Source organism: Formica exsecta, unplaced genomic scaffold, assembly GCF_003651465.1.
Source record: "Formica exsecta isolate Colony F162 unplaced genomic scaffold, ASM365146v1 scaffold59, whole genome shotgun sequence".
In the NCBI taxonomy this organism is placed as follows: domain Eukaryota; kingdom Metazoa; phylum Arthropoda; class Insecta; order Hymenoptera; family Formicidae; genus Formica; species Formica exsecta.
The window spans coordinates 834,312-849,031 of record NW_021853174.1 but is presented as its reverse complement, the minus strand read 5'-3'; the positions used below and the strand labels follow the sequence as shown (position 1 = coordinate 849,031).

The 14,720-nt window shown below is 34.2% G+C and overlaps 3 protein-coding genes across 7 annotated transcripts; 1 reads left to right on the top strand and 2 right to left on the bottom strand.

Moving 5' to 3' along the window:
• The first annotated feature begins 510 nt into the window (after positions 1-510).
• On the top strand, positions 511-7,094 carry LOC115242299 (probable nuclear transport factor 2). 4 transcript variants are annotated; one of them, XM_029818500.1, is made up of 6 exons: positions 511-651; positions 730-850; positions 941-1,012; positions 1,541-1,639; positions 2,129-2,249; positions 3,201-3,845. In XM_029818500.1, the coding sequence occupies exons 2-5, from the start codon at positions 749-751 to the stop codon at positions 2,240-2,242; spliced, it is 387 nt and encodes a 128-aa protein (XP_029674360.1). In that variant the 5' UTR covers positions 511-651; positions 730-748; the 3' UTR covers positions 2,243-2,249; positions 3,201-3,845. The 4 variants fall into 4 exon arrangements, 3 of the variants coding, with proteins under 3 accessions (XP_029674360.1, XP_029674359.1, XP_029674358.1); XR_003885035.1 differs by lacking the exon at positions 2,129-2,249 and adding exons at positions 6,869-6,949; positions 7,028-7,094 and having other exon boundaries at positions 521-850; positions 3,201-3,405; XM_029818499.1 differs by lacking the exon at positions 2,129-2,249 and having other exon boundaries at positions 513-651.
• LOC115242298 (4-hydroxyphenylpyruvate dioxygenase) lies at positions 3,592-8,914 on the bottom strand. Its single transcript, XM_029818497.1, has 12 exons — positions 7,809-8,914; positions 7,533-7,559; positions 7,396-7,458; positions 6,825-6,929; positions 6,533-6,658; positions 6,234-6,323; positions 6,042-6,142; positions 5,691-5,768; positions 5,173-5,407; positions 4,636-4,758; positions 4,442-4,558; positions 3,592-4,299 (listed from the first exon to the last, which is right to left on the bottom strand). The coding sequence occupies exons 1-12, from the start codon at positions 7,809-7,811 to the stop codon at positions 4,225-4,227; spliced, it is 1,143 nt and encodes a 380-aa protein (XP_029674357.1). The 5' UTR covers positions 7,812-8,914; the 3' UTR covers positions 3,592-4,224.
• A 189-nt stretch (positions 8,915-9,103) lies between these two features.
• On the bottom strand, positions 9,104-14,714 carry LOC115242313. Of its 2 annotated transcripts, none has more exons than XM_029818524.1 (11): positions 14,545-14,714; positions 14,229-14,459; positions 14,027-14,121; positions 13,797-13,866; positions 13,503-13,670; positions 12,989-13,389; positions 12,693-12,854; positions 12,277-12,611; positions 11,586-12,121; positions 11,070-11,296; positions 9,104-10,691 (listed from the first exon to the last, which is right to left on the bottom strand). In XM_029818524.1, the coding sequence occupies exons 1-11, from the start codon at positions 14,704-14,706 to the stop codon at positions 10,517-10,519; spliced, it is 2,562 nt and encodes an 853-aa protein (XP_029674384.1). In that variant the 5' UTR covers positions 14,707-14,714; the 3' UTR covers positions 9,104-10,516. The 2 variants fall into 2 exon arrangements, with proteins under 2 accessions (XP_029674384.1, XP_029674386.1); XM_029818526.1 differs by having other exon boundaries at positions 11,070-11,248.
• Between the last annotated feature and the right edge of the window lie 6 nt (positions 14,715-14,720).

The following is a 14,720-nucleotide window of genomic DNA, read 5'->3' as shown; positions in this document are numbered from 1 at the left end:
GCCACCGTTTTTCGTAAAACGCTTTTTCTAACTGGTACAGTAGCGCCAACTGGATTCATTTTAGAGCCGGTGGAACTGTATGGCTAATTAACTTTTCGATGCCACGGTAAAACGGCCGGTAAAACTAAAATGTTCGATGCAATTTTTCGCGAAAGATCGCATTTTTTTCTTTGCAGAGAGCAACAAGGAAAGAAGGAATAAAGGACAGAAAGTGTAGAAAGTGCAACTTAAATACGAATAGTAATTAAATAATTAAATAATTAATCTTAATTAAAATCTATCATTGAAATGATTGAAGATTTGAATTCGACTAATTAAAAAACAAAAAGGAGCTAAAATTTCTATATCCTGATTGATAAAATTTCTCAATCTTATTCAATTCATAGCCCCCGATAAGCCCGTATCAGACTACGCATTGAAGATTGAGATTGAAGATTGAAATTTGACCAACGCGTAATCTGATACAGGCTTTATACACATAACTTCCTTCGAGAACCGTTCGCGGGGTCTCTTCGATATATCGAAGATAGAGACTTCCTGCTCGTTCGAGCACCGTTCGACACGAGGGTTGTTGTACGGCGCTGTTTCACGATCGTAGGATCTCGAAGTCGGCAGGACGTCGCATCAGCAGAGGAAGAGGAGGAGGAGCAGGCGAGGAAGAAGAGGAAAAAGAAGAAACCGCGCGTTATAATCGGCGTTCTTAACATTTTATTTTCGTTCCTCTGCTAGACGATCACTGGTCGCAACCATGGCGATACCGTACGAGGCGATCGGCAAGGGCTTCGTTCAGCAATATTACGCGCTCTTCGATGACCCGGCACAAAGACCGAACCTCATAAATATGTACAACGTAAGTTGGAGGCCCGATCTCTGCCAGTTCCGGGCTCACCGACTGATATTCCACTCTCTCGCTCGCTCTGACTGACATAACCTTTTGCAGACGGAGACGTCCTTCATGACGTTCGAGGGTATGCAGATACAAGGAGCTATCAAAATTATGGAGAAATTAACTGTGAGTATAAAGTTCACTCTTACATCGGGGATCCGAGCTTCTGCAATTATTTGTCATCTGCAATTATTTTATTTTCTCCCCTCTCTCTCTCTCCCCTCCCAACCTCTTCTCCCGCTCCACAGATGTAGATTACTTGCTGATTTTTTTTTGTATAGGAGAGTCAGCTTATCCCTGTAACTAATTTATATATATATATATATTTGTAAATAGTGAGATTGTGTATATTGTTTTGAGTTAAAAATATTATTAAGATTTGGAACTTTCCCCAACCAAAATAGGAAGATAAGTCAGATAGAGAATGTAAATATAAAACTGAAAACATACATGTTACTTATTATAATTTAAATACTTTAGACTTTGCGCTCTTATATCTGCATTTATACATGCTTTCAATCCTTCCACTTTGATTTTGGAATTCTTCCATCTTTTTATTTCACCATTCTTATTATATATAACATAGTTTATACAAAATGAAATAAATTGATTTAATCATCCTAGTGTATATTAATTATTTTTCTTGTTTTCCAGAGTTTATCGTTTCAAAAAATAAATCGGATAATAACAGCGATTGATTCGCAACCTATGTTTGATGGCGGAGTTCTCATTAATGTATTAGGAAGGCTGCAGGTGAGAAAAGAATTATAATGGCAAATATTCTTTGATTTCTTATCAAGGATTGTCTCCAATGCAAGAGATGCAAAACAAAGTATTTGCAGTTCAGAGAATTATTTGTGCAACGGAATAAATATTAAGTATTGCAAAAAATCATATTAAAATCTTGTACATTTTGGCATGTCACATTTGTGTCTAAACCAATCGGTTCAGTAATTTAATTCTCGTGCGTTTTCAATTTTTAATATTTCTGCAAGCTTGATTTTAATACATATATAATTTTATGAAAAGAGAAAATTTGATGTACTAGATATAATTTGTTATTGTAGGATTTTCTTCTATAAGAAACAGTGATTTTTGATTCAACCTATAAATAAATAGATATTAAATGCAGATAAAAGGAACATTGAAAATAGAACAAAAAAGAGATGAGTTTTATAAGCGATTTTTAGTTATTTCAAATTACCAAAGAATATTCAATGATTATTGTTGGTGATCGGGCAGACTGACGAGGATCAGCCTCATGCGTACATCCAGACATTTGTCCTGAAGCCGATTGGTACCAGCTTTTTCGTGCAGCACGACATCTTCAGACTCGCATTACACGACACGGTTTAGGCATCAGGTACCGCAAAATCTCTTCCGTTGCTCTGCGTATTGCGATGACAGGCAAGCTTTGCCCGATATTTCCCATCGCAAGCGTCTTGCAGAGATTGCTTTTCCGCATTATGTACACATGAATTGGCTGCTGTTGCAAATGTTAAGATGTACACATTCTGCTAACCAATTTTTTTATTATTTACACTATTTTATACTTGTTCCTTATACATGGCTTTTATCCTGGTTTAGCACGCAGCTGCAATCATGTCCATAAGATATCCTTACACTGTAATAAAAATCTGCATTACATAGTTACGATTATTAATTGTAATAACCTAAAGTAATTTTATTTATTTTACAACTTTTAATTATAAAATTTTTGTTTTTTAATTTTTTTATTAATGTTGTTCCCATACTTTTATATTCTTCAATAGACACAGATATTATATTTTCTAGCACTTAATTTTAATCAATATTTCTTAATTAAAAAAATAATACATTATTCAATCTAAAATAATTACGTTATATAATAACACTACACGATTTTATTTTNNNTTTTTTTTTTTTTTTGTGTGCTTCAAAAAGTGTATAGATTTGCATGAAAAATGTCTATTTAATTTTTGGAGATCTCAGATATGTGACCTATAGACCACAAGCTGGCTCTTTTATTTATTCGCAATTGTATAGATCTGAGACCACTAATCTAACTGTTAGAAAGAAGATGGCTTAACATAGTATAAGATTAAATTGCTGAACAAATTGGAACTGCAATGACTGGACTGCAATAATTTACATATTAATATTTGAAGATCTACGTTATTTTTACATCTTTAACTCAATTATATTGTATTTAATATTACTGCAAAAAGAACTAATCAGCATTAACATTAATATTATTTTATCATTATATGTTTCGCAATATTTATCTTTATATGTATATATAAAATAATATAAAAATTTACGTTTTTAATTACAGGCAGACGAGGATCCACCGCACGCCTTCTCACAATGTTTTGTGTTGAAGCCGATGGGAAATTCATACTATTGTCAGCACGATATGTTTCGCCTTGGCATTCATGATTCGGCATGAACGAGGATGATCGGGCTGGTTTCCGCGACAAGTGTGTGATCGACAGGCGGATTGCCGAGCGACGGAGATCCTGGAGATCGCGAGCTAATAAGTGAGCCACCTAATCTCATCGATAACCCTCTATCATCACGATCACATACCTATCCCCATTCTTTTTAGATAATATCGCGAGTTTTATATGAAGAATATCTTTCCGCATATATCTTGGCCACAAAAAAAACCCAGAAAAGAACAGAAATCAGGAAACATCCAGATAACACACAGTTTAAATAATTGCATCGCTTTTCTTTATAAGAGAGTACGTTGTCTCAAAAAACAAATTTATATTTCTTAGTTATATATAATAGCACAACACGCATACATACACAACACATATACATACATACATACGCATAGATATCTCATTGATCGAGAGAGTTTAATTTTTGACGGCAGGTAATATATTTGCATTACTACGCTTCAAAATGTATTGTAACATATTTTACATTTAATGCTGTGTATTTTTGTAATACAAAAATGTTGGCCATTAAATATACAAGAGTACGGAATTAATCGGACAAATTGATTATCTATTCCACAAACGCGAAAAAGTAAAACCTTGACATTTTTGTCGATCACGACAAAACACACAGCTTTATTGTGATGTGTGCGAATTATTATCATTGATGATACGCAGTAGGATATTTAGGTGATGTGACCGTGCCGAATGAATTTTGAAGCGGAGAATTAGCATAATACATTTTTAATGTGATATTTCATTATAGAAAATTATAAGAGTAGCTATATAATTAAGTACCGAAAATACTCATTTTTTCGCCCATTTCTAGTATTACTTGCTGAAAGAGAGAAATAAAGGTTTTATAATATTATATATATAATTCTACACAAATATATTAATAATATTAATATTCTATAAATTTCCACGTTTCGCCTGCTCCAATTCGATAGCTTCAAACAATGCTTGGAAGTTGCCAGCGCCAAAACCCTAAAACGGAGTAATAATACAATGAATTTTCAATTATTTAAATATTAACCAATTTCTTCCAAATGTAGATATTATACAAAAAGTTTTATAGATTCAGAGACGTAAAATATTAGGTGCTTTACATATCTTTCTCGATACATACGTTGTGATTGCGCCTCTGTATGACTTCTACGAACAGCGTCGGCCGGTCTTGCATATTTTTCGTGAATATTTGTAGAAGATAGCCGTTTTCGTCGTAATCGATTAGTATCTTCAATTTCTGCAAAGCGATAATGGAATTAATAGAACACGTTGCGACTTAATGTATCAGTTTCAGTCCACTATCAATAAAAGTACCTGCAGTATACTCAAGTCTTCAACGATTTTCGTGCCACTGGTTTCCAGACGATTTCTGAGCATTTCGTAATAACTGTCGGGCACATTAAGAAACTCCATTCCTCTGGCACGCAGATTCGTTATCTGCAAAATGAAGTGATAAACTGCGACATATCTTTTTAGAAAATATCTTAATCCAATAAAGAAAAAGATCGATTATTGGTAAAAATTTATTGTTATTAATAAAAATTATATATATATAATTTTTAATTGTGCAAAACGTAGTAATATGTAACAATATAATAATATAAGCTGCAATAAATTTTTTTTTTTTTTTTTTTTTTTAAATTGCTTATATATATGGCTATATTCCGACATACACTTCTAGTAAAAATCTATAGTTCACGTCACGTATATTACAGATTTTCTTTACTGCCAGTATATTTATAAACATGGTCTGTATTGCACAATTTCATCTCGCTTATGCGCGTTACGCACAAAACGCGCATAGGTGAGATTTTTTTGCGGATTTTTTTTTTTTTTAGAACAATTACTTACTGCTGTAATAATGTCGCTCGTGTTAAGGGCTATGTGCTGTACACCGGCGCCGCCGTAATATTCGACGTACTCCTGGATCTGAGAGCGTTTTTTTCCGGGAGCGGGCTCGTTGATCGGCATCTTTACCGTCTCTTCCCAATTTGTCATTACAATAGATCGCAGCGCGGAATATTCCGTGTGCAGCTGTGTATCGTCCACCGACCAGAATCTGTGAAACTGCAAACAATCTTCGTACCTAAGAAAGAAAGAGAGAAAGAAAGTCTTTATTGTTTAATTTGATATTTTATTTTTAGCTAAACAAGATATTTTTTTTTACTTTTGAAAGGATTTACACGATTTTCATGAAATCTAGAGAATTTTATCACAAATCTTACGCATTCTATCACGTATATTATTTCACTATATTAATATATTTTAATGATCACTATTATCTAAAATAAAAAGGATTATGTGCTGAGTTATGACTTCTTGTTAGCATAAATGTGTTTACACGTTTAAAAGTAAATACATTTGCATACCATTTCGCAATGGGTTCCATCTGTTCGTCGGGCTGATTACCCACCACGTGGTCCACAAAATTCAAATGTGTCTGTGGCCTACGGTTATTGATAGAAATGTGTCGATATAATTTAGAGAATAAACATGTTCATGTTTTATAAATATGTTTTATAAATATTACATTTGTATATTGCAAAGATTACTCCTAGAATATATCGCAGATATATCTTGGAACATATAATAAAAGAGATATTCTTTGAAATTTTGTTTTATGTGAACTATATTATTATTAAAATATTCTGGAATCTTTTATAAAGTGGTATAATTCTAGTTTTATTTCTATGCCAGATTTTGCGCTTTTGCATACGTACAATTGTTTGAGAAGAACATCTTCCGATGTCCTCACAAAACCCGGCAGAAAGAAGCCCCTGTACTTTGTCCTGTCGATGAGCGTGTGGAGCGTGTCGCCGTACTGTGATAAAAATGATGAATCGAATCAATGAACATGTAGAAAATGTATATGGTTCTTTAATAGTATTACACACATTTTTTTTAACACTTACGGTTCTAATAGTAACCATCCTCACGGTGCCGTACTCGTCACTTTCCTCCCATATATCGCGCACTATTTTCGCGCCTTTCCCTTTGGCTACCTATACAATATTAATTGATAAGGCGATTAAAAGAGAAAGATAATTATATAAAATATGCTAAAAATAACTATAACAATAATTTTGTTTGGTAGGATTAAAGTGACGTTTTTTTTTTACTTCTCGATTTTTTCCAATTCCAGAAAGAAGTATTTTATCTTACAATATGAAAATTCTGCTCACACAGAGAAAATTTTATTTTAATCTTTTACCTTCACAATCGTGTCGATGTCTTCGACGCTGAACGCCACATCCCGCACGCCATCCCCGTGTCGGGAGAGATGTTTCGACATTTCTTCATTGTTAGGCTCGTACGGAGACTCGAACACGAATACGATCTACGAATACGATTTGAGTGATTAGAAGACTCTATGCGCCGGAAGAGATTAACGTTTCGAACGGAACACTTGTCCCTTAAATAAGTCATAAATCATTAAAATAAGGTAAACTTGTTGAATGCTAAGATTATACTCTATTTTTTTGTTTGCATTTAAAGTTACTCACTTTGTTCTGTTTCACGACGTGCGTCGCTGTTTGTCTGGAACCAGTTTCCAAGCCACGATATCCCAACGGTTCGAATCCCATCCTGCATCGATAGAAACTGGCGGCCTGTAAGCAATGGACAATTTGTATGTATATAATCTATTGTGTACGTATAATATATATATAATTATTATAATGTATTTTATACGAAACTTTTTTTTCAGTTTCTTGATATGTGAGAAATACCGTAGAGATGGATCGATGGCAAGAAAACAATAAGAAAAAATTCGTGTAAGCATTCGTATGTCTAGTATGATATATAGATGAAATTCAAAAGGGAGGAGCTGTAAAGGCTGAATTATGCAGGCCGTAACTGTTAATTTATGCCGGAACCGTTAAAGTTTAACACTAGGATTACAATGCTACAAATTAACAGTTACGGCCTGCATAAACCAGCCTTAACTCGGGAAAAAATTTTATTGAATGTACATCTATATGAATTTTTGTTATATTTTCGGAGCCTGAATCTTTTTGTTCTTATAGCACCTATTTCTTATATATATCAAGATATATCTTATATATGAGAATCTACCTGCTTTGCATTTCCGACCCAGAATCTTATGTGGTCGAAACTGAGGAACTTTCCTCCAACGGGCTGAAAAATACAGACCTCGCGTCACATATACGTAACAGAATTTCAAACGAGGCGACATTTTCTTATAAGCTTACCTGAGGACCTTTATCGATATAGGTAGTCTGGAAACAAGCACAAGAGATGTGAACATATAAATATTAAACAAATAACGATTTTAGAAGAAAAATATAATAATTATAATTTATTTTTCTTCAAAGTATATCATAGAATAGAGGATCAGAAATGTTTATCTCTTCGTATAAGTACATAATTATTATACAATTACATGTATCGAACAATCAAAATTGTACATTTTATTTAATCACAATAATTATAAATGAAGTTGAAAAAAATAATTCTTCTGATCTTACCATGATGTCTTCTTGAAATCGAGGAAAACGGTAAAAGGAATCTCCTGATGGTGACGGTGATTCCGTGATTATCGCGGGCCGCGTATCGAGTTCCGCTTTAAATATCGGACCTGTGGACGAACGGCAGAACCCGCGTTGTCACGCGATTGGTCTATAGCGGAGGCTTGTTTGCTCCAAGTTCTTTCTGGTCCATAAATCAGATCAGCGACGATAACAGGTTTTTTTTTTTTTTTTTAATTGAGTGTGTCATAAAACTGCGACATACACTCGAATGATATTCGTGCGCGCTAAGTGGGCTCGCCTTCCTAATGACGCTGATCATAGTTTTCCGATTAAGAATCCTAGGACATGTAAACAGGTTTTTTGAAAGTCTAATGGTATTGCGTCGTTGCATATGAATAACGAAAGTTTCATTTTTACGAAACGCTCTTGTAAGATAAACATGTTTCGACTAATCAAATATTAGTAGAAATATATCCCGATTTTGATAAAATAATTCAGGATTTTTCACGTTAAGATAAATTTGCGGAAACGGAAAGAGAGAAACGTGAAATTTCAAACAACATTGCACTATAACTTTAAAGATGGATATATAAAACAGATTAAAGGAAGCATTGATTTCCTGTATATTTACATAAAAAATACTATAATGCATTTTTTTTTTAATTCCTCGATATCGTCTGTTTCGAAGAATTTGAAAAAAATTCAAATTCCATAGTTAATACTTGTTACCTTAAGCATATTGAAATAATTTTTCCGTGTGATATATCTTTCTCTACACATCACAAACATATTTATGCCGTCTGTCATTAGAATGCAGTCTTTCCGTGTACACACCTTCTAATGCATTTATGCATTTGTACTACGTAATATTAGATCGGAATATATCTTTTCTGCTGTTTACGTTATAAACTTCAATGATGCATTATATTAACGCGATGATTACGGTAAATATAGCGTTTATGTTATAAATGTCATTAAAATCTAGATAAATTTTGTACGATCAATATTACATAAATTAAATTATAAATATAAAATTTAAAAATAATTATAATTCTATATTTTTTCCAATTTTACGTTATCTACGTTATGCATTACATTACAATATATATATATATATATATATATATATATATATATATATATATATATATATGTGTGTGTGTGTATTATATATATAGAGCTCAATATAACTTTAGTAACATATGTACATTAATAATGTCAAACTAATAACATTATTGTATGAAGGATTATAGGATGCAATGGAAAATATAAATTTAGGAAAAAGACTTGAAAAACGATGAATCGCTTTATTATAGTTTTCCTCTCTCAAATAAAAGACAAGGAAAACTATCAAATATAAAGATAAGATCACCGTGGAATGCATGCGGTGACGCATGCGATTTGCAACTTTGCTCGCTAAAAATGCAATATATTAACATAATGTTTAAACCGCAATATAAAAATTTGGACATAGCGCATTATTCGCATATCATTGTTGTTAAAAACTCGTTTCGCGGATGATTATTGCGCGAGATCATGAATTTTTATCCAAATATCGCGAGACGAAAACGGATTTAGCATCGAGACGCCGATAACATCGCGGAAAAAAAAAAAATGCATAAAATATTCTTACATTACAATTTAAAATTGACATTGCCAATTCAGACGATTCTGACGAGTTTTATAAATATTACTATTGTTTTTTTTTTTTTCTATCTACAGAAGCAGTTCGGACGACTATAAATACTGGACGCAGCGTGTTAACTGAATACTGACCTCCGTCTTTCTCCTCTCGCAGATATATTTTCAACTCTATTTGCGCTCTAGCAAAACTGGACACTTATCGATTAAAGTGCAAATAACTTAATGGCTTATTATGCATACAGATATGTACAATGAATCAATTATATATAAGATGTTCGAGAATTGATGGACAATGAAGATATATATATATATATAAAGCGTTATTTCTTGCGAAGTAAAACTTGGAATTGAATCATATGATAATATAATATTATTTATCTTTATTTCTAAAGCTTTTTACTCTAATTCTCTGATTCTGAGAAACTTTTGTTTTTTAATGATTTATATAGCTATTAAAATCTCTCAGAATGCATATTCGTTAATAAAAAAAAGTATTAAAAATTGCCTTCCAGTTTTAACAGCGATAACGCTGTGCATCTATACTGCCCGTTGATTCATCTTATATAGAAGACATCTTATATACAATAACATATATAATACAAATAACATTCGCTATATCTGCACAATTAATGAAATGGTAAAATACAAATTGGATGGTCGACAATTATTACTATCGTAGAAAATTTCTCGACTCGTGCAGTACATGACAGGAATACTATAAGTACATTGCAGCGATATAAAAAAACTTCTTCGATTATTCTCTTCCTCTCATAGCCAATTTTCTTGGAATTACATATTTGATACGTTGGAAAATCACAGATTATACAAAAATATTAGTAGAAAAATGTTCAGCATATCCTGTTGAAATATTATCTCACCTTGATTTGACTGACGGAATGTCTTCGATTCTTTTTGCTTTGTACAGAATACGAACTGGATTTGAACTCATCGTTTTCTGTGCAGAGGACAAATAAGCGAAATTGTAAATGCGAGTGTGTGTGTGTATGTGTATTACTTTTCTCACTTTTCCTAAAAAGGGGAAGCGATATACGTTCTTGGATTTACAGTAGCACGATCCCGTGATCTCTTTCTAATCGGCGTCTTGCCTTGAGTGCCACGATTCCCATCAAATCCGCCGGGGTCGGAAGAACCGCAAAAGCGCTCGGCGCTACCGCTTGCTGGTAAAACACTTCCATTCCTCCACACTGATTACCGTAAACCACCATATCCTCCGTTCTGTTCAATAAATATATTTTTTCTTAATCACGAAGCATTCCATAATTAGATTATGGTAAATACAATCTCCCTCTACAGTCATAGACTTTTTTAATATGTTCACTTGCTACCAAACTATATATATATGAATTATTAAATTTTTGATTTATAAATTTATTATTTCAAAAAAATTAGCTAATATTTCGTAAAACCTTATTAAAAGACATTTGTTTTACAAGAACATTTCACACAACTAGAACTGATTCATGAATCGAAAAAAGACGGATATATCAAAGATGAATGTCTTGAAAATCTAATATGAATTAGATAATGTAAAATAAAAAAAAATTAAATTTGGTCTATTTTTATTCGCGAAAATTTGATGCCATATATGATTACCTGACGATGATGTCCGTCAAATTACTCGCTTGCATAAATCTGTCATGGAGACAAGACACGATGTCCAACTCGGTAACGCCCCAGAGTCCGGAACGTTGCACCGTGTCCCATTGTGGGTTTACATTTAGAATACTGTACAGTTCCTTGTTTTCTGTTGATGGCAATGGTTCCAGACACTGCTGCAACCGCAATTCGAGCTTACCCAATGTGCTCACGCAGGTATGCCACTGTATCAAACGATTTATTATTCTTACAGTCATATCTTTATATATTTATATATATATATATATATATATATAATATCGATGTAAGTGAGAGAACATTTGAAGCGCGTTTGTTTCTCATATTTTATTATTTTGTTATTATAAATTTTATTTCTATTATATTATTATTTATTAAAAGTATTCTTTTCACATATTTTCATCTTTATTGCTTTACTCTTTAAGAAAGTGCCAATTCAGGTTTTTCATCCCTAAATCTAATAAATTTCGTAATATGTGCAATTTTCACACTTACCAAAGCATGTATTAAATCCGGATTGTTCGCAGTACCATTTTCCATTAATAGCACCAACACCATATTTTGATAGCCACATAGGAAAAGTTCGGTCTTCTCGAGGCAGACGGCAGGATCGTCCTTGTTGACCCAGTCCTCGTCCAGCTCATCTTCGCCCTCGCTGGCCTCCTTTTCGACCGATTCCAGTTTCTGTCTCATCAAATGATTCATTGTCGTTGTTGTGGTGATAGTTGTGGCTGCACCGCCAGAAAATCCGGAAAGATCGCGAAATTCGCTTGGCGTGGTATCGCGACTGCAAAAGCCGCTGGTTCGTTCGTCTGCCAACAAGCTCAGCTTCGACATCAGCGGTGTTAATTGTAGACCGTCCAGCTTCCGCCTCTGCGGGAAATCATACGAGTTGCCGCCACATTCTGACGTCGATTTTCGCCGATCGTCGCCGTTTTGCACCTCGGCGACAACGTTGAGCGGCTTCAGCGGTAGACTCATCGATCTCTTGTATGTCTCCTGTTTGCTTTTGTCATAGCCAGGTTTGCGTTCTAAACATTTACATTTAAAATAAACATGTTTGAATTATTAATTACGTTGAAGATTTTTCTACTCGATGTATTATTTTTTTTTAAATCTTTTATAGTTTTTTCGAAATACTTTAAATCTTCGAAATACTTTAATCTTTGCAATTAAAATCACGTACCTTCGCCAGCATCTCTTGTGATCGAGCTCGAGCTGCTATTTATCGACAATTTTGCGCTCATCAAGTTGCTCGATAGATTCCTCGATTGCAGATTGTCATTGTCATTGCAACGCCCGTGAATACCATTGTCTCCACCGTCATCGCGCAGTTCCTCGCAGTGCGAAGCGATGTATTGCTCGTACAATGATTGCGATACCGGGAGACCGTCGCATCGAAAGACGGGATAACAGGGATCAGTTATGGTGCGCGAGTATCGCTTATCGTTTCCGGTGAGCTTCCGCCGGGGTGAATTCGGATCGCAGTCATCCGGTGAAGCTTCGTTGAATTTGCACAATCTGTTATAGTAATAGAATTTAATAAAAAAAGAAAATAAATAGTAAAAGTTGTATATAGCATTCAGACTATTATTCAATTACATTTTGTCCAGCTCCGGTCGATAAGTTCTAGGAATACTATTCAAGCGCGGTTTAACTGATGATGTCAGGTCCGGCAAACTTATACTCTTCCGGTCGGGATCCTTTCTCTTCATCAGTTTTTTCTTCGAGGTAGCGTTTTTCAGTTTATTCAGACGTTTGCATCTGTTATACGATAAAAATTGAATTACTATCTAAAATCGGATATTTTTTAAAGCTTTCCAGTGTTTTCAAAACGCATAAATTCCCGTTCTATAAAAATAGAAATTTCTAAAGATGGTATAGAAATAAACATGTACCTGAGCGCTTCTTTGACGACATCAGGAATATCATCGTCGTCGTTGCTTTTCGACGAGCTTCGATGTTCGTCAGTCTCGCCGCCGCTCTCGGATGAGCAGATGAGCATGGCATTTCCGTGCAACACTCGATCTACATCCTTTAACGGCGTCGCGCAGACGCTGGGCGTGAGCGGATTGACAACGGTACCGCTAATCTTGGGACGCTCTGGTTTGATCTCTTGCTTGCGTCTGATCGGCGATTCATGATTGATCGCAAGCGGTACCGATGACACGTATTGCAGCGCCGGCGGATAATTCGCGGGATCTAGCTCGCCTTCCTCGGGGACGGTGAATATTCGCGAAGTATCCCGCTTCATGGCGGACATGATGAGCGGTTCCTTGAGGCCGCTCTTAGACACGTTCTGAAAATTCATCGAATTGAGCATTCATAAAGTGACGATTACATCGCTTTAATCAAAAAACCATGATATCTAATTAAATTTTATGCATTTGTCTTGCTGTTACATCTACTTACCTTTCTATGCAATATCTTCTTAGTCATGGTGTCCAAACATGAATTATAATATCGCTCGTTATTCGCCTCTTGCATTAGTTTCGCAAACTGCTTTCGCTCTATGTACACTTGTAACAATTGAACACCGATCGGCAAATGAAATTCTGTAGATATCCTTTCCGCAGGAGCCTTTAAAAATTTGGTGTTTTTTCTTGGTAAGTTCGATAATGATAAAAGCTAATATGCGCAAAATTATCATTCTATTCGATCAATTACATTTATATTCAGATAAATTTAATTAATAATGGAAAGTACCTTTATCCTATAAGGATCAGTTATGACAATTTGTTTTGTTAAGTCTGCTCCTAGTTGTGTTGAGACTATCCTGAAAGAAAAAAAATATGAATAAGGTAAATTAAAGAAGATAAAGCAAATAATTAATAAATAACAATTGGCAATATTTTAAATACATAATAATAGTTAACATTAATATTTAAAGACAATATCTGTGCAAATTTAACTTATATAAATGTATGTTTCATTACTTGTTATTATAGAATAATGCTCCTCCCAAAACGCCGTTTATCTCTTGATAATGTTGCAACATTTGCATCCCTTCCAGAAATATGTTGCTAGCACTCTATGTGAAACATAATATATACATATATATATAAATTTATACTTATTTTTATGTTCACACTTTTGTATACTACTTTTGTTGTACTACTTTATATCGTCTGCACTAACCTTTGGAAGTTTAATTACAGGAATGCTGGAAAATAAATTGGCACTGTGTTGAAGAATTGGCAGATATGTCTCAAACATTTGATACAACTTTTCAGTGAATCTGTTGCGATCATTATTGAGGGATTCTAGTATCTTTACGAGATCGCAGTGAAAAAATTTCAACAATGATTCCAGAGTGTTGGCACGTCTCTCAAGTATCCAATCATGTATGTTTCTATCAGTCCCCACTGCCTAAAGCAAACCAGCATAAACAATTTATGAGAAAATAACAGATTTTTCAATAGAAATTTAATATTCTGTAGCAAAATATACTCACCAGCACATATTGCCCAAATTTCTTCAACACAAACTTTCCACCTTGCAATGTGATAGAGCGTGGTGCTGAAAACGATGTTGCTAGGAAATGGTACACACCCATTAGCTGTCCCGCCAAAGCCAGTCTTTGTGTGAGAGACACCCAAGCTGGATGAAAATACATGACTGCTTCAGCAG

What these genes read in the sequence shown, in the direction of transcription:
- LOC115242299 (XM_029818500.1), top strand. Translation starts at nt 749, where the DNA reads ATGGCGATACCGTACGAGGCGATCGGCAAGGGCTTCGTTCAGCAATAT. An exon ending in ACCTCATAAATATGTACAAC is followed by an intron (nt 851 to 940) that starts GTAAGTTGGAGG and finishes AACCTTTTGCAG; the next exon opens with ACGGAGACGTCCTTCATGAC. An exon ending in AAATTATGGAGAAATTAACT is followed by an intron (nt 1,013 to 1,540) that starts GTGAGTATAAAG and finishes CTTGTTTTCCAG; the next exon opens with AGTTTATCGTTTCAAAAAAT.
- LOC115242298 (XM_029818497.1), bottom strand. An exon ending in ATATCGATAAAGGTCCTCAG is followed by an intron (nt 7,459 to 7,532) that starts GTAAGCTTATAA and finishes TGTATTTTTCAG; the next exon opens with CCCGTTGGAGGAAAGTTCCT. An exon ending in GGATGGTTACTATTAGAACC is followed by an intron (nt 6,143 to 6,233) that starts GTAAGTGTTAAA and finishes TTTTTATCACAG; the next exon opens with TACGGCGACACGCTCCACAC.
- LOC115242313 (XM_029818524.1), bottom strand. Translation starts at nt 14,706, where the DNA reads ATGTATTTTCATCCAGCTTGGGTGTCTCTCACACAAAGACTGGCTTTG. An exon ending in AATTTGGGCAATATGTGCTG is followed by an intron (nt 14,460 to 14,544) that starts GTGAGTATATTT and finishes GGTTTGCTTTAG; the next exon opens with GCAGTGGGGACTGATAGAAA. An exon ending in GTCGTCAAAGAAGCGCTCAG is followed by an intron (nt 12,855 to 12,988) that starts GTACATGTTTAT and finishes ATCGTATAACAG; the next exon opens with ATGCAAACGTCTGAATAAAC.